Below are 23,629 nucleotides of genomic sequence, written 5' to 3'. Positions count from 1 at the left end.
TGGTGTCATGTCTTATATTTAAGTCTTTAAGCCATGTAGAGTTTATTTTTGTGTATAGTGTGAGGGTGTGTTCTAACTTCATTGATTTACATGTGGCTGCCCCAGCTTTCCCAACACCACTTGCTGAAGAGACTCCATTGTATATTCTTGCCTTCTTTGTGTAAGATTAATTGACTGTAGGTGTGTGGATTTAATTCTGGGCTCTCTATTCTGTTCCACTGATCCATATGTCTGTTTTTTTGTGCCAGTACCATGCTGTTTTGATTACTGTAGCTTTGTAGTATTATCTGAAGTCTGGAGAGGTTATGCCTCTTGCTTTGTTCTTTTTCCTCAAGATTGCTTTGGCAATTCTGGGTCTTTTGTGGTTCCATATAAATTGTAGGATTATTTGTTCTAGTTCTGTGAAAAATGTCATGGGTAATTTGATAGGGATCACATTAAATCTATAGATTTCTTTGGGTAGTATGGCCATTTTAATAATATTAATTCTTCCAATCCAAGAGCATGGGATATTTTTTCATTTCTCTGTATCATCTTCAATTTCCTTTATTAATGTTTTATAGTCCTAGGTATTTTTTTGATGCAGTTTTAAAAGGGATTGGTTTTTTCCTTTTTCTTTCTGATATTCAGTTGTTAGTGTAAGGAAATGCAACAGATTTATGTATGTTAATCTTGTATCCTGCTACCTTGCTGAATTCTTTTATCAGTTCTAATAGTTTTTGTGTGGAGTCTTTAGGGTTTTCTATTTAGAATATCATGTCATCCGCATATAATGACAATTTTACCTCTTCCCTTCCAATTTGGATACCTTTTATTTCTTTTCCTTGTCTGGTTGCTGTGACTAGGACTTCCAGTACAATGTTGAATAGAGTGGTGAGAGTGGGCCTCCTTGTCTTCTTCCAGATTTTAGAGGGAAGGCTTTCAGCTTTTTGCTGTTAAGTATTATGTTGGCTGTGCATTTGTCATAAATAGCTTTTATTATGTTGAGATATGTTCCCTTTATACTCACTTTGGTGAAAGTTTTTGTCATGAATGTATGTTGAATCTTGTCAAATGCTTTTTCTGCATCTGTTGAGATGATCACATGGTTTTTGTCTTTTGTTGACATGGGTATATCACACTGATTGATCTGCATATTTTGAACCATCCTTGTGAGTGTAGGAGTATTTTAGAGGTACATAAAGTGTTTCTGGGCATTAATGTCCACTTGCTGAATTACATCTTCCTACCTAACCACTACTACTCTGTAGACCAGAAAAAAAAATAGTATAGTTTCAAAAAAGGAGAGAGCCTTTATGTACCTTTTTCATTCATAGTGATATTAAACTTATAATAGATCATAGTTCAACTTCTTGATTGCTGTGTGCCAGGTGCCATGCTGATAAATACTTAATACATATGAACTTATTTAATGTTCACAATTTTTTTAAGTTTCCCTTTTTTTAACAGATAAAGAAACTGAGGCACGGAATGATTAAGTAACTTGCTGAAGATTGGCAGCTAGTAAATCTTAGAGTCAGAACTGAAGTTAGACAGTCCAGCTCCACTGGCTCCATCTAAGTTATAAACAGTTATTAACCAGGCCTCCTGCCCATGTTGGTGAACTCCAGATAGAGTGACAGTAGTCCTAGAGAGCCACGATGTTTCCTCTCGGGGTGGCTGTACTGGGGCTTGAGATGTTCATTCTGGTGCTAAGGGTCAGGGAAGGGGGGTTGCTTAAACTTCAAAACAGCCTTGCTTCCTTTCACGTGCTCTGGAAGTTGGAAGAAGCTAAAGCAGCATGAGGATCCTAGCTCTGGGGCTGGGACAGGTTTTATGAGAAGGAATGAGACTTGGCCATCTCTCCTCTCTAGTGTTTTCAGGGCCGTTCAGCCTCCATCCCCTTTCCAGTAGGAGCTGCAAAGGAAGAGGCTGAGAATGAGGGGTAGAAGACCATAGAGTGGACGTTTCACTTTCCCTCATCGTCTGTGTAGAACATGTTTTCCTCTAGAAACCACACTGTAAATGGCAGCACATTCCCAGAAAATCCATAATGTAGCTAAAATATTAGGTGTTTGCAGCTGAATTGTTTCCTAGCTTTTTGTTTTCATTGCATTTGTGTATATTATGGGCAAATGGGCCAGCCTAGAACTTAGCCACGTTGTTTATGTAGGAAAATGCTTTCCAAACAGCTAAGAGCACATATGTATCTTGGTGTAGAACTGACTTTATCATTGACTACCTGAATATGCTGCTCCAAGCAAACTGTACAACATGCATTTGTTTGATAGTAAAGTGAAACCAATTCTAATAAGATAGGGATCATTTTCTATGGACACACTGTGATGGGGACCAAGATTTAAGTAGCTAAGATATTTAAAAATTCTAGCAACACAAAAATCCATCTGCTTTTCATTTGTCATATATGGGCTTTTATTTACTGACCTACGTAGAACATTGAAACATTGATGTCACCACCTGAACCATTTGTAGATCTTCAGATTTGTGTGGCAGAAGGAATGATAATTATAATCTGCTTTAGGCTACAGGCTAGAATAATTCAAAAGGAAATGTACAGTACTAATGTGGCAGAGCTTATAAATTCTCAATGTCAGTTTGTCACTTGTGGCTGAAAATTGCAGTCAGGCTGGTTGGCTAGAGGCAAAAAAGACTAGAATTACATAATATTTATGAGGTCTGAAGGTAGCCATCACCAAACCCAAATATTGCCAGGCTTTTGGATGACTCAGTGAGGTCAGCATCATCTAGTCTTGGCAGTGGAGTGGAGAGCAGGGTGGATTTGGTAATGATGACACGTTAGTTTTAAGTATAAATTCTGTCCATGTCAGTCCACTGCTACCTCCTTTACAGCATTTGTGGCCTTCCTGTTTTATATATTATCCCTGAAATACTTACCTGAGGGGCCCCATACCATTGTGCAAAAGTCTACTTGCTGCCTAAGGTTTTACGACGCAAAGATGGAAGTGGAACTTCCCTCACTGCAGTGTTTCTCCAGCACTTCCAGTGTTGAACTTCTGTGAAGACTTCCTGCCTCTCTCTACATCATCACGATGGCCAAGCCCCAGACAGGTGTCAGATCCCAGCCAGCACTTATATCACACTGCACTCAGAAACAGTTTGGTGTCCAAACCTGTGCCCTCGTGTGCTATAACGTACTTTAGGAGTTTTACTTGCATAATATGTGAGCAGCTAAAACGCGACCCCAGGATTACTACAAAAATCATGCATGGCTGTGAACTGCAAATTAGAAATGTGTGAATAACTCTACAGTTTCCACCATCAAGAAGCACCCGTCCTGGGGCTGTTCCTAACTGGAGCAACTGCAGATCAGCGCTCATTTTATTTATTTATTTATTTAATTTATTTATTTAAATTTATTTATTTATTTATTTATTGGCTGTGTTGGGTGTTCGTTGCTGCATGTGGGTTTTCTCTAGTTGCTGCGTGCGGGGGCTACTCTTCGTTGCGGTGCGCCAGCTTCTCATTGAGGCAGCTTCTCTTGTTGCAGAGCACGGGCTCTAGGCACACGAACTTCGGTAGTTGTGATGTGTGGACTCAGTAATTGTGACTCGCGGGCTCTAAAGCGCAGGCTCAATAGTTGTGGCACACAGGCTTAGTTGCTCCGCGACATGTGGGATCTTCCTAGAGCAGGGCTCGAATCCACTTCCCCTGCGTTGGCAGGCAGATTCTTAACCACTGTGCCACCAGGGAAGTCCCAGTGCTCATTTTAAATGCTTTGTTTTTTCCTGTGTAAATAGCATTTTAGATTTCAAATAACCCTTCCATTTCTCACACTTCTTTGAATTCTTTACGAAGCCTATTTTTCTTTTTTAGTGCTAGATCAAATGATCTTTGAATTTTTTATTACTGAGAATTTCAAATATAGATAAAAGTAGAGAAAATGGTATAATCCTTCATGCTGTTACCTGTGGATCAGATATTTATAATGGAAAAAATTAGTCACTTTTTTCTGCCAACTCTGTATCATAGGGATTTTCCAAACTTGCAGGTGGAGTTGGAAGTAGTATTCTGAAACTCGTGGAAGAGAATACATCAGGAGAGCATTTGCTCTAAGGGAGCAATAAGGAAAGGATCCCCCCCCCCACACACACACCCTGGTCCCCTTTCTACAACTTTAAGAAATATTTGACTTCCCATGGGGAAGTCAAACTGAATAGGAGAGGATCCTGGCAACTAAAGCTATACAGAGACCTTATTCAGAAAGCTGGCAGATTAAATTGATTTTTATTTAAAGTTCTTGATCTCTTTCACTGTTATGAGATGGGGGGAATTTTCATAATTGTGCTGTTTGCTCAGTGCATTCAGGCCTTCTTGTGCCTACAGGCACAGTTACAGCTGCATAAGGGCTGAATTGAGACGGGAATCCTACCACTGAAAAGACTATGGTTGCCCCAACCCAACACAGACACATAATTCAACACAAGAAGACTAAGCTGTAAATTTAGGTAAATACGTGTAGAATAGTAAGTCTTAAAAAGTTCTCTTTCCCCCAACCGCGCATGATTAGGTCATTGCTTTTGAGGGGAAATATTTTAATTATCAAACCTTTCCCCAAAATCTATCCTTTTTCGGTGCCTTTAATTTACTGATACTTCTAGCACCTGTTAGTATGTCTGTTTGATTTCTTTGATATATTAAGGAGCATAAAAGTATGACACTGGAATATTATACTTCAACTTTTTAAACTTAATGCCTTTTTTTTTTTTGAGGTACACCAAGTTCAATCATCTGTATGTATACACATATTCCCGTATTCCCTCCCTCCCTCGACTCCCCCCCCACCCTCCCTGTCCCGGTCCTCTAAGGCATCATCCATCCTCGAGTTGAACTCCCTTTGTTATACAGCAACTTCCCACTGGCTATCTATTTTACAGTTGGTAGTATATATATGTCTATGCTACTCTCTCACGTCGTCTCAGCTTCCCCTTCACCCCCCGCCCCCCCAAACCTCGAGTTCTCCAGTCCATTCTCTGCATCTGCGTCCTTGTTCTTGTCTTGTCACTGAGTTCATCAGTACCATTTTTAGATTTCGTATATATGAGTTAGCATACAATATTTGTCTTTCTCTTTCTGACTTACTTCACTCTGTATGACAGACTCAAGGGAATGTAAGTTGGTACAGCCACTATGGAAAACAGTTTGGAGGTTCCTTAAAAAACTAAAAATAGAACTACCATATGATCCAGTAATCCCACTACTGGGCATATACCCAAAGAAAACCATAATCTGAAAAGAAACATGTACCATAATGTTTATTGCAGCACTATTTACAATAGCCAGGACATGGAAGCAACCTAAATGCCCATCAACAAATGAATGGATAAAGAAGATGTGGCATATATATACAATGGAATATTACTCAGCTATAAAAAGGAATGAGATGGAGCTATATGTAATGAGGTGGATAGACCTTAATGCCTTTTTAAAGGAAACAATTATCAGGACTTCCCTTGTGGCGCAGTGGTTAAGAATCCACCTCCAATGCAGGGGACATGGGTTCGATCCCTGGTCCAGGAAGATCCAACGTGCCACAGAGCAACTAAGCCTGTGCGCCACAACTACTGAGCCTGTGCTTTAGAGCCCACAAGCCACAACTACTGAAGCCCGCGTGCCTGGAGCCCGTGCTCTGCAACAAGAGAAGCCACTGCAATGAGAAGGCCACGTACTGCAACAAAGAGTAGTCCCCGCTTGCTGCAATTAGAGAAAGCCCATGTGCAGCAATGAAGATCCAACGCAGTCAAAAAAGAAAGAAGGAGGGAAGGAGAGAGGAAGGAAACAATTATTGTCCTATATTTAGGCAGATAATATAATGGAAAAAATCCATTTATAATAACAACCAAGAATATAAAACATCCCAGAGTAAACAAATAATAGGCAATATACAGGGCCAATGTGAAGACATTAGCTGTCTGCTGAGATGTATGAAAGAAGACTGCAGTAAATGTAAGGATACCTCTTCAATAAGACAACTAAACATTTTAGGGAGTCATAGTCTCCCTAGATTAATCTATAAATTCAAATTAAGCCCACACTTTAAACAAAGTTGAAATGCAAATGGCAAACTAAAAAAAATTTTGAAACAATATAGTACACAAATGTTTAATGTTTCTAATTCACAGAGCACACTTAGAAGTAAATCCAGCAAAAAACAATCCACGAGGCCTAACTGGAGATTTCGCAAAAGAATATAAATACATAAATAAAGAGATCTTCAACCTCAGTAGTATCTGAAGAAAAATAGCGAGGTACCATTTTTCATTTATCAGACTGACAAAGGTTTCAACATTAATAATATTGGTGAAGGTGTAGGGAAATAGGCACCATTGGGAATATAAATTGCCCTTTTGTGGAGAGCAGTTTTGCAGATATGTCAGAATTTTGTATATTTTTTAACCCAAGAATTCTACTTCTGGGAATTTAGGCTAAAAAGAATAATTACAAATACATGTATTTGTAAAAGGTATATTATGCAGGGCAAAAAAAAAAAAAAAAAGAACTCACCTAAATGCTCCTCATTGGTTAAAGTACTATGTTACCCATCCATATAAAGGAACACTATGAAACCAGTAACCCAAGAGGATGAAAAGTATCATCTAGATCTCTATTTTTTGTTAAAGACAGGTACCTTCAGTATACTGTGGAAAGAAATTGCTTGCTTTCAAAATAGCAGTTTATAAAACTACATGTACAGAGTATTTATAATATATGATAAATTAATATATTGTTAAAAATATAATAACTATATTAATGGGTACATAGAGAAATGGTCTAAAGTGTGTTTGCTGAATGTTAACAGTGATCATTTGAGGAAGCTTTTACCATTTTTTACTTTATACTGTTTATGCTTTTTCAGTATTGTTATAAAAATGTTTAGTACCATGAATATACCATTTTCATAATCAGAAAAAACAAAACAAAACAAAACGTAGTTTTCCCATGAACTCTGGCTTATTCTCTGTGGTTTCAGGAAAGGACAAAGCACATCCACTCAGGAGGATGATCGTTGAGAAGTGGGTTCAGAAAGAAAAAGCTAATGCCAGACATTGTCTTCTTCATAGCTGCCAAAGATCCACCAAAGAGCTTCTGGTGGGAGGGAAGCGATTGCATGTGGCTTCCATTCTTTTATTTGAAAACATCTAATTCATATGGAACAAAGTGGTAGGATGGTTGTCCAGGATAATCTTCTGGCACATTGCCTAGCCATGTAGACCAGAGCATCCCTCGGTCAGACTCAGTAGAGAGGTCAGCTATGACGATGAAGGGAAGAGGAAACTGGAGTTGCTGTTCATGGGTTCACATCTGTCACTTTCCATGTTCCTTATCAGATTCTTTAGATGCAGCTGAAACCAGTTGAGCTATTTAGATGCAGCTATTTCTAAAGGCCAGTTCTGCTTTTCCTTTTTCTCCTTCTCTTCTTCATTTCCTAGGAGCCATACGTGGGTGAAGACATGATGTTTGTCCAGGGTGAGTGCTGTGTTCTCATCCGTGCTGCTGTATATTTGTATAGATACCATTTGCCTGATCATACCCTTGGGGCCCTGTCTCATTTGCAGCTGGGCTCCCCCAATTTTTTTCTTTCTTCTCCAATGGAAAAGTTTTCACAGATTTCCATCTAATGCTTTTTTTTTTTTTTTTAACTACACTTCGGTATCTCAGAAATCTGTCCCTGTGGGTGTTCACTTGGATTCTGAAAACAGAGCTAGGGTCTTGAAGTGGTTTCCGAATAAATAATGAAACATGTGTTCAAAGTCTGTAACTCTTCCTTCTCCTTAACCACATCCTAGGTAACCCACCAACGGTAAGTGTCATTTGTGTGAATAGATTCTCTAGTTTTAGTTTTCAAGGCCATTTTCAAAATTCTAGCTGTCTGAATGATTAATGTGACTAGGAAAATACTGTTGACCCATTTAAATCATGTCAAACAACATCCATTGCTCATCTACATAATGAAATACACACCGAACATTACAACTTAAGTGTGGGAGCCAGTGAACTACAAAATAATGTTTTATTCCTGTAGCTTATGAAATAAAATAGAAGACATTAAGACTAACTGTAGCATTAAACATTAAACTATTCAAATGGTAATTGTCAATGAAAATCACCTATAAACTGAAACAGCCAATAGCATTTCTGCTTTAGTAGCTAATTAGAAGAAGTGGGGGTGGTTACATGCAACAGTGTGAGTTTAAGAAAAATCTTTATGTCAAAGCATGTTTTAATATTATTTGACTACTATGGAATTTATTGTATATAGTTGAGTTTTTTCAATTGTTAATCAGTGGTTGTGAAAATAACAGTTTTCTGAAAAATTAGAAAAAAATCATTTGACATTTTTATCATGGTTTCATTAAATGGGCACTGAATAATTTTAAAGACAGCTAATTTATAGTTGAAACTATTTTGATCAATGATCAGATAACAAAGATAAGCTTTGACTACTTTTGAAATATTTAAATGTTTTAAGGACATCAGTTTGCATAGTGTTTAAATACATGCAAATTTTAAAGGCACTCAGTTTAGGCTATCAGGTTACCATGGTTACACTTTTCCAAGTTATTTTGTGTATCTTGTGTAAATAGGTCTGTGAGTCGCTGATAATTATTTGTTTTTTTGTTTGTTCTGTTGGTAATTCTGTGTTTAGCTGAATTTAATACAGTTCACACGGCTTGCTTTGGTTTATGTATATTTTAGTGTTTGTGATTGACAGTGATTGAGCATTTCTTATGGAGTGCTTGCCTTTTTTGTCATAAATGATGTATGTTGGTAGTGCTTGAAATGTAAATAAGTTCTTGTATTACTGTTTAATAAACAGGGATTTTTATGCAAAGAAGACTTCTTGGTACATTTAAACAATAAGGTTCAGTGAGCTCTAGAATATTTCTATTAAATAGTCAAACACCAACAGAAATATGTTTAAACTCTTACAAACTTTAAGTTACTGAGGTTACCAAGGACAACATAACAGTTGATGGATAAGCATAACATTGACTGACGCTATTTGATAACAGAATAAAGATAGCAACGTTCTGCCATCTCAAAATTATTTGTGATAAGGAGCTTTACAGGGAAGGTGGTCACTGCCAAGTGGAATCTTTCTAGAACATGATTTCTCTCATCCCACCCTTTGCACAAATATAAAATCTATTCTGTATACTAATGTGTTTGGAAGGATATGATTCTTGAAAGAAGCTGGAATCTTTTATGCTTCTAAATGGAAGAAGAGATTTTCCTTAGACGTTACCATCAGCTTTCTAGTAAGGCCTCACCAAGAACTCTCAGAAAAACGTCAAAATCAGGCTGTGCGTAATTCATCCTGCCCAGTTTAAGCCTTTTCTCAATAGGCTACAATCATGAGATGCCGTCTGGTTTATACATCTGCAGTCTCATTTAATGGTCAGGGTGGTCCTATGATAAAGGCAGGAGAGGACCAGTGCTGTGGTTAGCGTGGTTTTTAAGTAGCAGTTCTGGGACCCAACCTAGGATCTCATGGATATTTTGTGAATTATCCACAACACATTTTGACATTCAGGCTGGCTTCTACCTACTGATTAGTCCATTTTAGAGTGACCTTCTCCCACAGTCAGGCAATCAGTGATTGTAACTACCAATTACTGAGTGCTCACCTTGTGCCACTTTCCATACCTTGTGCCACACAGTTATCATAGCAACTCTGTGAGGAAGGTGTTGTTATTCCTGTTAACAGGTGAGCAAACTAAGGCTTAGAAAGTTTAACTAACTTGTCCAAGTAAACCAGCTAATGCCCGGAGAAGGGAAACCAGCTTAAACAAGAACGCAAGTAAATGTGATTAGGAAGGCACACCTTCTGGAGGAAAATCCCGTGGTCCAGTCACGAGCAAAATATAAAGTGTTTGAAATGCCACAGTTTCTTTCTTTTTACCTCCAAATGGGCTACGTGTTACCTAGGCATTTTTGTTTTTGTTTTGTAATGCTCTCGTAGAACTATAGTGCAAAAAATGTTCACATTAGATAATAGCATGCTTCAAATACTGTACACATCAAATATTTCAGGATTGTGGCTCTCCTAAAGACTTAAATCTAAAAATGAGACAACGAATTCGTCGTTCTCCAAGTGTGAATGGCCTCGGTCAGCTAAGGTTTTCAGGTAATATTGTGTTTTCAGCTATGAGAGGCAGCCTGCTTTATACAGATCGGGAGTACACATTTGGGTAGTGGTGGTGGTGGGTTTCATTTTTAATCTTTAGTACAGAAGATAATGATTTTATAGCTGAGCATCCATATCTGAAAAAAAAAAATACAAGAGCCAGTTCCTAAGCAGATTTCTGTGGGACTCCCCTTTTAAGCCTGTACCATTTTAGTACATTGTACTTCTTGCATTAATTCTGAAAGCAATGAAGTGGTTATTTATTCATGTGGTTAACTAAGGCTACACAGTTGAATTGAATATAAAGCTATTTGTGGCAACATAACTACATCACTTCAAAAAGCTGCCTTCAGATAATTTGGAACTTTTTCTTCTGCTAAAGAGGCTACTGTGTATTTTCTCTTTATTTTTTGTGAAAATGACTCCTTGATGAGTGATCTTGACTTCCATTGTCTTGAATCTGTGTAATCTTAACTGCAGAAGCTGGAAATATATTGTTTTCCTGGAGTTTAGCTTTCTCATTTTCAGTTGTGATTATTGACCTACCTAACTACCTACCACTTCTATTGCCTGGTTACAGGGCAGAGACAAAACTCCCACAATTGTCAAAATACCACCGTAGGATTTATATTCAGATGGTTTCTTTCTATTTCATACCTTTCACTTGGAGTTGTATGGTGAAAACATTCTCAGGAAAATATTAAGATTCTTTTAGGTTTTGTGGGGGGTTTTTTGGTAATGATACTGCAGTTTGGGTCAAAGCTCTGAGCTATTTTATATCAGTTGTTTGCATAAATAACTTTAAAGGGCTCATAAAAAGAAGGAAAGAAAAAAAAAGAAATACATCCAACAATATAACTAGAGCATGTTGCATATAGAATTCAGTTGACCCTGTTGTGAGAGGAAGACTAAAATTACACTCTTTTCAAATGCTTTAATACAATTGAAAATATTCATACTAAAGCTGTGCCTTCGATCATAAATTATGTCCCAACATCTATTACTAGATGTTTTTATCCAAATAACTAATACTTTGAGTAGTATTTTACATGACAGTAGTATTTAAGAAGTCTTTTTTTAAAGAATTAAAGGACTTTCTTACTGTGTCAGTTTTGTTAAAACTCACATTTTTATATGGACTTTCTCTAAAATTGAGTTCCATATGTTATTTCTGTGAAATTGCTCTTTCTGATGCTTACTTGTGTGCTTTAATATAATTTTTTTCTATTTTTCCTCTTCTTTAACTCAAGTATGTGAGGTAACAGGAATGTTTTCTTGAGAGACTTTGGAAAGTTGAAGTTTGCCAGATGTTCTGTGCTAACCTAGAAGTGTGCATTCTCTGGGTATCAGGACTGTGTGAAATTCTTTCCTGTTACTTTGACAGAATGAATGTTTGCTTTTGGGTCATTTTGGTGTCGTTCTTCTACTCTGATCAGAGCTTGTCTTTTATTCTGTATTTAAATGATATTACGGCATCCAGAAAATCTGGCAAAGAAAATGATATTTTGATGACATTTTTCACAGGGCTCAACTAGAATGAATTATTACATTTTAACCACGGCCCTAGTAAACAGCTTCTTTATTTCCTGTGAAAGGATACAATATTTCTTTGTCCAAGAAGTTGCCTGAGTATATGTATTGTTGAATTGCTAAAAAGCTGCTTTTCTCTAAACTTTAGCTGAGACACAATGGGATTTTCTAAGCATATACTACTTCCGTGTGACTCAATATTTTATGATTATAAGGATGGATTCAAATTCCAATTTTGCACCAAATATTTTCCATCTTAAATGGAGGAATTTCGTACAATAGTCCTAGTTCCTTTTACAGAGTAATCATTTCTATGTAACTTCCACTTATCCATCAAATGATCTGCTTTTAGATTTAGATTTTATGTTCCTACTGTAATCTTTGACCCTCCTCCCCCAGCTGTGGTTGGTATGGTTGGGCCAGCCTAAGGGGACTTTTTTCTAGGTTCACAAACATCAGTCTGCTTTATTAAATAGGTATGTTTATTGATCTGTGTTTCTAAAATAGGTTGGGTTATTTTTGTCGTCCAAGAAGAGGGGAATGCTTTTTGTTTAAATCACAGATCCCTAGGTGCTGGTGATGTAAATTAATGAACAATCACATATTATCCAATTTGCTTTTGTTAAGAAGCAAAATGAAGTATTTTTCCTAAACCCATTTCTGAAGTTGTCTTTGACATTATACTCTATATCAGTTGCTGTTGATACATGTTTTAAAAGGAAGAGGGATGTAGAACGGAGCCAACTTCCTGATGGAGCCTTGGGGAAGGTCATGTTTTGCCGTGACCTGGGCATCATTCTTGAATGTTGTTATTATTGGTAGAGGGTGCCCTCAGGCTGCCACTCTTCCTCTTCCCAGAAGTGCTCTGTGGCTGGCTTTCCAGCTCATCTTCTTTAGAACCAGGACTCCCAGGCTTTGGTTTGTGGGCTTGATGATGAGTTCTGACATCCATAACCTCGTACATGTGGTGAAGACTACTGTCTCACCTTCCTTTGACTACGTAGCATTATTAGGTGTAGTGGCCCAATTCTATTTTAATATGAGAATGATAAAGTCTCATAGAAATTGCAAACTTAGAGCTTTAAGCAATTAGGACAAATTTTTATGTTTCAGCATAAAAGTGACTTGTGTTTTTTTTGTCACTTAAAATGCTTTACACATTTTTCTTTTTATTTCTGTGGAATCTGTGTTCCTGTTTAAGCAGTCTTAGCTATAGATAACTTCAAGGACAACACTTGGATGTCAAGTAGAATCTTTATTTCAGGTAAGTATTTATGCCAGTATACTTTAGACTTGACTATGTGGTTTATTTTGAGCATTAAAGAAAATGATCTGTTTTCCAACACCTGCATAACAATTGGCCTGCATCCTCTTGAGAAATGTTGTTTAATAAACACTGTAGCCTTACTGTCGGGAGGCTGTTGCCAAATGCTGTCAATTAAGCAAAAAAAAAAAAAAAAAGTTGTTTTTTTTTTTTTTACAGGTTTGTGAAACAGATCAACTCTTCTCCTTGTAATGGCATCTTAGCTTGAAATCCAGGAAGTAATGGTGTATGGTGTCCATATCCATGATTTCCTGAATTGGAGAAAAAGTGTGGAAAGCATCTGGGGAAAAGGAGGCTCTTTACCAGCTTGTTTCCTGTAAGCTCAATTGGAAGACCTTGTCTGTGCAAATAGATTTCAAAATAGAGCCTGCCCTTTGACTGTCTCCATAATTACATGGCTTGCTCTGTATTTTATTTGGCAGCCAGAGCAGTTAACCCCTGGAAGGAAGGGGCCGATGGCATGTCCAGCTTAGCTCCCCAGACATGTCCATGGGAATGAATAAAGCACTGTTTGGCGAAGCCCATAGCTGAAAACACACCAGAACTCAACTGAAACTTTTAAAAAACAAGTTTAATAATGTTTGTTGTGGTCGGTTTAAAAACTTACTTTGTCCTTATTGTGTACATTGTAGAGCGGTATTAATTGTTTAAAAAATTGGGAGTTGGGGGAGTTCCTTGTTGCTTTGATGTAATCAACATCTGTCAACGGAATGAATTTGCTTTTGTTTAGTTCCAAGGGCCCTTGTCCTTAAGCTTTGCCCAATCAGTATCTGCTTCAGCCTGGGGCATTGCCCTAACTGTTTCAGGTTTTCTTTCCTTCTTCTTCTGCTTCTTCAACAGATGCACAGGTTATTTCGTGTGAAATATGAGCTTCTCTTCTGCTTTATAGTCTCCTTGAAATGGGAAGGAACTTTCAATCTTTCTCATTTGCTTTTGAAACAGGTACCTCTTAGTACCAGATTTTAAAAATCAGTGGGAGTTACAGCAAGTGAGGCAGACTGTTTAATTTTCCTTTCATGACATTTGTGCAAGTTATCAAACCTATCAAGTGGACAGTCAATGTTTTAGGTCAGGAAATACGAGACATGGCTGCATTCGCAGTGCTGTAAGAGCCTGTGCTCCTACCCTGGGTAATTGGTTGGAGTTCATGAAGTATGATCTTTCTGTGGTTCTAAATCAGCATCTTGAAAATGTATTTCTGTGGTACAGTCCCTCCTGAGCCTACTGTAGGAAGCAATATTTCTAAACAGTTAAAAACATCTCAGGTTATTGTCACAAAGTTGCTTTTTTTAACATTAATGTATTATTTTGGCAAATTATTTGATTTAAAATTAAAATCATCAATGAGTGTAAGAGCCATATTTGAAAATGAATTAGCAAAACGTTGTTTTCTCTCTTAGTAATCATAAATCATTTAAATCTGGCAGGCATTCCCCCCTTCATCCAAAATAATTGCCTCCATTTGTAAAATCAATTAGATGTTGATATGCTATAAATAATAGTTTTGTTACTAGCTTTTGGCATTTGCTGATCATTATGAAAAAATACATTCAGCAAGACATTTTACAGGGTGTCTTTTAAATTACATATTATCTCTGGTTGACATTGTTGGCTAATGTAAAGTGATACAGGCTACTTTATCGTGTTGTTTTCTACTCAGATACTTGAAGCCTCTGATGTATAACATAACTGAGGATTGATGGCACTCTGCAGGGGGAAAGTGCTTCCCCAGAAACGTACAATGAAACATAGAGGTGTTGGTAGCCCACACTTGAGTACAAATGTACTTTGTTCAGTTTTACAACTGCTGAAGATAATAAGCATTTTAAATGCCTCTTTGAAAGTTCATTCAGAGCTCTCCCTTAAAAATACTTGTTGACCAAAAGAAAACTTGCATTTCCAAGGGTAAAATCAGCTTAATTAAGGGTCATTAGTAGAGGTGCACATAAAAACCCAGGGCTCAGTGGGTGAAATGGAAGCGTTTCATTATGTAGTATAGAATGCACGCGCAGATAACAATTAAAATGGACCCTGAGTAAGAGGCCAGTGAATATAGGGCATGTCGTGTGCAGCAATATTATTTATTTTAAATGCATTCCTCCCCCATCATACTTGGATTCTGTAGTCCCACCTTTCAGGCTTCATCTGTGAAGGGAAATAAAATGCAGCTTTTTGAAGTTGATGTACCCTGGATTTACATTGGAAATACAAATTTAGAATATTAAAAATGTGCTGCAGGATCCAAAGGACATATAGCAATTTCAAAAGACATTCAGGCCGCACCGTGTGCTCCTCTGTGGAAGGAAAGAAACAGTTGCCTATAATTTTCGACGTTCAGCTCCAACTAGGAGCTGATAGAATGTTTATAACACTGAAAATAAATTCTTATTATTACCTGTGATAACAGTAAATATTCTAAGTATTTGTAACAAATAACATATAGATTTACTGCCTGTGGAAACCCTGTACAGAGTTTCTGTTACATAACTGACAGGAACGACACCCACTGTGATTATGACTTTTAAGATCAAATTAGTCCAAAGCAGCTCCTTGCTGATCTGGGACTCTCCTCTTCTGAGGTTTCTGATGATTTCCTACTGGTGTCTCCTAAACTTCAGATTAGTCAACTTAACCCTTGCTTCCTAAAAACAGCTTTAACAAAAGAGGGTTTGCTGTGGTTCCTGGGTGAATGATGGTGCCAAGACTGAGGGGCCAGTCCTCAGGCTGATGGAAACCTGGCTGGCATCCCTGCCTCTGATGATGGACGTGGTGCATCAGATTCGTTGTAACACTGACAGTAGCAAGTTGGAAGCTAGATGTGGTTATAAGGAGGCATCAGCAGTTCTTCTCTTTAATTATTTTTTTGAATTGGGATATAACTGTTGTGTAACCTATGTATTCGTTTTGGATGTACAAAGCAGTGCTTTTATAAAGAAAGGAAATATATAGGAAATTCAAGCCTTTTCTAGAATGATCTATAGCAGATACTGTAGTTTATGACCCTGAATATAATTGGGATGGGGGATTTTAATTTTGTTCCCTCTACATGTAGAAAATTTGTTGATTGCTATTTATTAATTACACTATGATAAGCAAAGTCGAGGATCTCCCCGCTCCCCATTTTTTTGCCATGTTAATTGGAGAGCTATTATCCTCTAAAGGCACATATTGATGTAAGACCATTTCTTCATTTCACCTGTGAAAACACTAAATTGTTTTTTTTTTTCCTGGTTTGTAATGAATAGTTAGTGGAATAAACACGGTATGGTACCTTATTATCCTGTTACTTTGTGACAGCATTTGTAGGGTGTCATTTATCGGATTGAAAGAAAAGATTTTGCTTCCAGTAAAAAAGTATCTTATGAAAGTAGAGTTGCTGAGTACACTGCAAAACCATAATTGTCAACAGATTGGATATGTTCAAGCTGTGTTCCCAATGTTTAAGTCATATGTGGGGGTGCTTGCCTCTTTTTGGCAGCGAGCCCATTACTTAGCAGAACAGGTACGTTGGCAACACTGTTCATTCTAGATGAGAATGTCTCAGAAGCCTCCTTCAGATATCCTAGTAGAGGCCTGATGACTTCATGCGTTGAGTTTAAGTTCATAGGGAAGGTTCCCCCTGTGATGACTGTGTACTTGAACTCGGTAATACTGATAAAGATGACCTCTCTTTCATGTTATCAGCTGCATTGCAAAAAATCTTCATGAGTCCTAAAATTGATCCAACTCTACATCGTCCCATTGCCTGGGACATAGCGTGACAGTCAGAAGCTGCTGAATGAAGGCACAGATGTCAGAGCTGAAAGAGGCCTCAAAGATTATGAAGTTCACTCCCTGATTTTACTAAGCCTTCTGTAGCAGTGGGTATTGTCTGTGAAGTGCTCAGCACAGAGCCTGGCCCCAGTAAGCTCTCAGCCAGTGTTCACTGCTGTGACTGCTCGAGGTCACAGTTAGCTCCTGCAGGATCAGGAGCAGAACCTCTAGCTCCAATGCAGTGTCACTCAGGCCCATTTTTCATCAGGAATATCACCATCTGATATAATCAAATGTGTGTGTTTGTTTGCTTCTTGTCTGTGTCCCACCATGGAATATGAGCTCCATGAGGCAGGGTTTTTGTCACCTGGTTCACCTTGTGTCCAAAGCATGGCATATAGGAGGAGCTCAGTAACTAATTGTCAAATAAAAGAATAAATAAATTTTGAGGCCCACAGGTAAACATGTTGAATATTGAGAAGGGAAGGGAAAAGACACATTAACATTTATGGAGCACCTACTTTTTTTTTTTTTTTTTGGCTGCACCATGTAGCTGCCAGGCCATAGCAGTGAAAGCCTGGAATCCTAACCACTAGGCCACCTGGGAACTCCCCCATGGAGAGCCTACTCTTTAAAGATGGTGTAGGGATACATATTATGTCAGCTAATGCTTACAACAGCCTCCTGGTGAGGAAAACACTACAATTCCCATGTAATGGTGAAGAAAGTGGGGCTCAGAACTTTTGGTAACTCAGATGTCTGACTTTCAAAGCTGGTGTTATTTTCGCTACACAGTGTCTCCCAGTTAGATCAGTTCTAAGACTTTTCATGAAAAATACCTTCATTCTGAATGTTGGCTGGTCCCATGATGTTTATTTTTTTCATGATTTAAAAAAAAACTTTCTTTGAATTTGAATCCCTGAAAAAAACACATTCTACAGCCAGGCATGCCAGCTACTAGTGCCTGTGCACACTGTTGAAAGGCAGCTTGGAGCGGCGACACAGCCTTGGATTTGGACTTCGAGGGCTCTAGCCGGGGCCACCAGAGGTGGGAGCCTTTGTTCCTCACCCATAAAATAGTGACATCAACAGCTACCTGCCTCCCTAACAGCGTTGGTAAGAGTTAATATGTGTGAAGCAGCTAGCACTGTGCTTAATTAAAGACACTGGCCATTGAGTGTTAACCAGTATTATTATCTCTATTTCTATTAGTGCTATCATTATTAATAGTCATCATAATATATGCTTTTCTCAGAAGGGAAACACTTGAGAGTTTGTCTTTGGTCCACCTAGGGATGCAGTTAGGGAACCCAGAATCATGGATTGATTCCACCTGAGCCTTTCCTTGGCTTTAACTGGGGCCCAGATTTTCCATCCTGTGTCTGCAAACTGCCCAACCCAGCCTCTGCATCATGTATTTGGTCAGCAAAGGGAGTTTGGCTTGAGTGAGAGGATGGATTAGGTCAACCCATCACCACTTGAAAAAAAGCAGTAATAATAGTAGCAACTTTTAATAGTTTTATGAAGCTTTTTACATTTTCAGAGTGTTTTCCTTGTGTGTTGTTAGTTCATCTTTTTCTCACATGTGGGAGAGTAATATAGTTTATGAAGGCAACTGGACCTGCTTTCCCTCAGCTTTGGCACTCTGGGGGAGTTACTTACCTTTGTGTGCTTCTATATCTTCAACTGTGGAATGGGGTAATAACAGTTCACAAGTTACAGGGTTCTCACGGATATTAATATTAATATGTACAGGGCCTAGCATAGTAATTGATGCATAAGTTCTCAGTATTAGAAGCTACAGTGAAGCCCATGGTTTCTTTCTCATTTTACTGTTTAAGTATTCTTGAAGGAGCTACCATTTTTTTGAGCAGCTACTAAATGCAAGGCACTTTCACATACGTATTCCAATTAATTCGCACTTGAGACTCAAAACAAGACACTTGGTCAGGGCCACACAGCTAGTAAGTAGTAGAGCTGAGACAAAAGTCCAGGCTTCTGCTTTCCAGCCATCTGCTTTTGCTAGGAAACTACCTTGCCCCTCACAGACAGCTAACATCCTGGGGCTGGTGGTGGTGTCTTTAGGGAAATATTGTACTTTACAAGCTTTAGGGAATATGTACCTGCCTCTATCAAGCTTTTTTTTTTTTAAAGAAGTGATATTACTGGCAGCATTTTGTCTGGTATTTGGAATTGTTTAAAATAATACCGAAAACACCTCTTTACATTTGATTCAACAATATTACATTCAGCTTTCTGGAAGAACATAATTGAGTGAAACGTATGACACTGAATCAGTGCCCGTTGGGGTTTGTTTGCATCTGTGCCTTTTTCCAATTCACTTAGAGCTCTTGAGTTTTGGGGCCAATACTCACCTGTAATTTATGTTTCCATTATGTTTCACAGCTGAAAGATTACTCTAGGCCAGTAGTTCTCAAACTTTAGTGTGCGTGAGAATCACCCTGGGAGAGGGATTGTGAAAACACAGATTGCTGACCACGTCCCAGAGTTTGAGTCAGTAAGTTGAGGAGGGGCCCAAGAATTTACATCTTTTCCCCATGTGACACTAATATGCTGGTCTGGGTACCACAATTTGAGAACCAGTGCGCTAGACCAGCAGTCGACAAACTTCCTTCTCAAAGAGGCAGGTAGTAAATATTTTAGGCTTTGTGAGCCATATGTTCTCTGTCACAACTATCCAGCTTTGCCACTGCCGCTCAGAAGCATCAGTGGCTAATTGTAAGTGAATGAGTGTAGCTATGTTCCAATAAACCTTTACTTATGGGCACTGAAATTTGAATTTTGTATAATTTCACGTTACAAAATATGATTTTTCTTATGATTTTTTTCAACCATTTATAAATATAAAAATCATTTTTAGGCTGTGGGTTGTATAAAAACAGGCAGCAGGCCAGATTTGCCCTTTGGGCTATAGTTTGCCAATCCCTGACATGTAATTATGGCATGTTGGGGATTTTTAAAACTATTGTTTTAATTATAAAAGTAATGCAAGTGAATATTTTTAAAAGTCTATCAGTATAGAAGAAAGTAGGATGAATCAGGAAGTCTTCCTCCCCACCCCAGCCCCAATCAGATGCCCCAGAAATAACCACTATTGATGAATATCAATTTTCAGAATTTTTATAGGCATATACAAGCTTATATAAATATATAAGCTCTTTTTACATTAATGAGGTTTTAATACGTAGTGCTCAGCATTTGCTATTTTCCTAACAATATATTGTGACCTCTTTCCATATCAATACATAGAGATCATTTAGCTTATTCTCTTCAATACCTATGTAGTTTTCTATCGTATAGATTTACCATAATATATGTAACCAGTCCCCTGCGGATGGACATTTGGATTCTTATTTTTTCCTACCACAAACAGTGCTATAGTTCATCTCCAAACATCCATCATTATATACAGTAGAGTCCTGGGAGGTGAACTGTTGAGTTAAAGGATGTGTGCATTTAAAATTTTGATAGCTATTTCCAAGTTCCTGTTGTGGGTACTTTAGGATCCTACATTAGTTTTCTTTCAGAGTTACACCCTACATTTTTGCTATTTAGTCTTTATCTGACTTGAGCATTCATTGCAGTGAATTTCAGTAAAATGCTTCACTGCACATGAACTTAACACAGAGTAGTAATCCTATCGAGGGCAAAAAGTGCAGCTGGCAATTTGTCCAGGATTCGTGAAAGGAAAACGGCTATAAAGGATATAAAGCCACCCAAACAGTGCCCTGAATCTAGGGTCATCCTGGACATGGCTGCGTTTAAGGTACCACAGCAGAAATTGCTCTTCTCATAGACCTGGTGTTTAGCAGATGTTTCTATAGGTGTGTTTCTCATTAGAATAGAGTTTTCCATTGTCAAACATTTATGTAAACATAGTATTTGGTAATAAATATGCTGTGCTCTTATTGTACTAGAACTCAGAATACCACTGATTTCCTTTCTATTTGGGGCTTTTTCTTTTTGAGCCAATAAAAGATTATAATAATGATTTAATAGACAACAATGCAACATCTTAAAATGTAGCACTAAGTAGTTTTTTTAACTTAAGATGTGTCTATTTCTGCTCCTAGGTTGTCATAGGATTTTCTCTTCACCACTCAATCATATCTACTTACACAAGCAGTCAAGCAGTCAACAAAGAAGAAATTTCTTTTTCCGGAGACAAAGAGAGATTTCACACAGGATAGTTTTGCCGGCTGCAGTTTCTTCAGCTCATCCAGTCCCTAAGGTACTGTATTGCCTATTATCTGCTGCTTTTTCCAGCCAATAAGCTATCCAGTGTTTTTGCACCTTTGATTTCTGAGCCATTTGAATCATAATTTTTAAACTTGGTCTGTGATTTAAAACTATGATTTGGGAAGTTTTAACATTTTGCAGTTCTATAATATTCATTTTTTTAAATAAAGCACTGAGCTTATAGCTGCTTAATTCATTTAGAATTTAAATTTTTATCATGAAATTTTCCATATGTATGTAGTTTCCTAACTTTTTTAAAGAAAAAAGGAATTGACTATACAATTGGAATCATTTAAGAAAGATTCCTTGAAACCAATACACTATATGGTTTTTCCTAAAGCTTGCTCTTGTCCTTTCTGTGTTACTAATGATGCTGTCTTTGAATCGTCCTTTAGAGTAAATTAAATAAAACATCTTGTCTCAGAGCATTCTTGATTTTTTTTTTCAGAGATTACAGCTGTGTGAAAGACAATCTATCCGTTTTTCCAAATGCAGTGTACAGGAAGTGTGGGGATCATTTAGGAAGAACGAGAATAGCGGAAAGAAATGTAGATTTGTCACAGAAATCACCTGCTTTCCCTCTTTTTCAGGCTTTTGTTTTTTTTTTTTCCAGTAAACCCATATTAAGTGTATCATACCCCCCTGAAGGTGAGTGGCCCATTTTTGTGACAAGGGCTGACAAGACAGGCCACCAGAGCTCAGACTATGTTTCTGGCATTTCCTTAGTAGAAAAGAAAAAAGAAAAGTCTCCAGAGAGGTGAATGTATTATTTTAGGGTTTCAGTGACAAGCCAGTAGCCCTTCTGCCTGTGGTTATAACTGGCCAGATCACAAAGAGAGAGGAGGCAGGGCTGTGGGAGACCGGGTGTGCTTTGTGGGCACTGGTGGTAAAGCTGTAGGAGAGAAGATGCTCACCCTGAGCTCGGCTGCGGCAGCCCAAGCAATGGTGTTACCTGTGTCAGAAAGGCCCATCTGAACACAAGAATAAGTGAAGGTCCTTAAATCCTGCATGATGCAGTTCACAAAACGCAGAGCCCTAAACTCAGCCCTTCCAGAGTTGCTGTGATGTCCATTACATAGTGTTATCTCCCTCAGCTTCCTGTCCCCAACTGCTGTGTGCCTTACTGGGTACTGTTCAACAAAACTTATGTAGCAGTTGCCATAAATAGTTTGTAAAGAGCTGTGCAAAACCTTGGGACTGAAAGGAGTTCTGTGTGTAAGATAGTATTTATTTTCTGAATACTGCCCATGGATTTAACTTAGTTGTGGAGAATGTTCTCCAAGGGTGATCAGAGTTGAACATTTTGAGTTTTGGAAGAGGAGGGGGTTTGTTTGTTTTTGACAAATGATGGAACTGTTCAAAGCATTTTTATGTACTTGAGAAAAAAGAAAGAAAGAGAAAGGAAAGAGAGCTGTTTTGTTTTGTCCTCTAGCTCCTTCTTAGTTTGGGTACAGTTGCAAAGTGTAAGAGAAGTGTATATGTGATAGGCATCCGTGAACTTGACAGTCAGCCTTTTACATACATTCATTGGGAGAGTGTGTTGTGAACTATCCTTTGCATAAATTTTATCATTGTGTCGAGGAGATGAAAGTGCTCTTAATTAACCATTGGGCAATTGGGAAGCTTGGCGCTATTTGTCATCAATGGCAATAGGCTTCGAACAGGGTTGGAGGAGGAAGAAAAGAAAACTCCTGTTTGTTTTGACCAGAAGTCTCCTTCAGCCCAGTGTGACTCAAAGCACAGTAAGGTTAACAGACCATCCAGAGGCAGCACTAACAGGCCATGTTAAGTTCAAAAGGGCAGGGGAAGGAACTGGGGGCAGCCTGGAGGGTGTGTTGTGCTGGCTTCGGAGGTCGGTGCTCCGGCAGGAAGGGCAGAGCTCCATGAAGCAGGAGGCTGTGTCCGAGAAAATGATCCCATTGTCGTGCGCTGGGTTCTGAGCTTCATTTTCAATCCTTTTTCCTCAAGCACATAAAGAAGCCAGACTATGTGACGACAGGCATTGTACCCGACTGGGGAGACAGCATAGAAGTGAAGAATGAAGATCAGATTCAAGGGCTTCGTCAGGCTTGTCAGCTGGCCCGTCACGTCCTCCTTCTGGCCGGGAAGAGTTTAAAGGTGGTGTCTCACCAAGCCTCAGAAGACTTACATAAGGGGCAACAAACCCTCCTCCCCATTTTTCCCTTTCCCTTTAACTCTTCTTTTGTACACATCTAATTTGTTAAAAATCAAGCAGAGCCTTAGGATGGAGGAAAGGGATTGTATTATTTTCTGTGTTTATTTAAGAGAGAATTTAAAATCCAAATTCAATGTTAAGTAGCAGAATTCTGGAGATACTTTGAGCTCAGTCAGCCTATCCAAGTTGATCCATGGCAGACAGCTTTGACTTTTGCCCTCTTACTCCTGCTTGTAGTTTCTGCTTTTATTCCCCACATTATTTCCATGTACCTGGAGAGTTGCTTTGCCTTATCTTTTGTCTCCTATTTTCTTGCATTGGCTCTGCAAAGAAAGATCAGACCAGATACACTAAGCTACATGTAATTCAGCAATGTAATTATGTGCCACTATCTTACTACAAGATTTAGGTCTTTCAGAATAATCTGAAACTGAATCTG

General features: G+C 38.3%; 1 protein-coding gene across 1 annotated transcript in view; it reads left to right on the top strand.

Annotated features, from left to right (window-relative positions):
- The window catches only part of METAP1D (methionyl aminopeptidase type 1D, mitochondrial), a 79,660-nt gene that overhangs the window by 40,946 nt on the left and 15,085 nt on the right, over window positions 1–23,629 (top strand). The window contains 2 exon segments of the mRNA XM_057746629.1: window positions 20,849–21,006; window positions 22,983–23,132. Coding sequence (XP_057602612.1) covers window positions 20,849–21,006; window positions 22,983–23,132 — 308 coding nt within the window.

This window comes from Hippopotamus amphibius, chromosome 8 (genome assembly GCF_030028045.1).
Source record: "Hippopotamus amphibius kiboko isolate mHipAmp2 chromosome 8, mHipAmp2.hap2, whole genome shotgun sequence".
Lineage (NCBI taxonomy): Eukaryota > Metazoa > Chordata > Mammalia > Artiodactyla > Hippopotamidae > Hippopotamus > Hippopotamus amphibius.
This window is presented reverse-complemented; position numbering and strand designations above follow the sequence as displayed.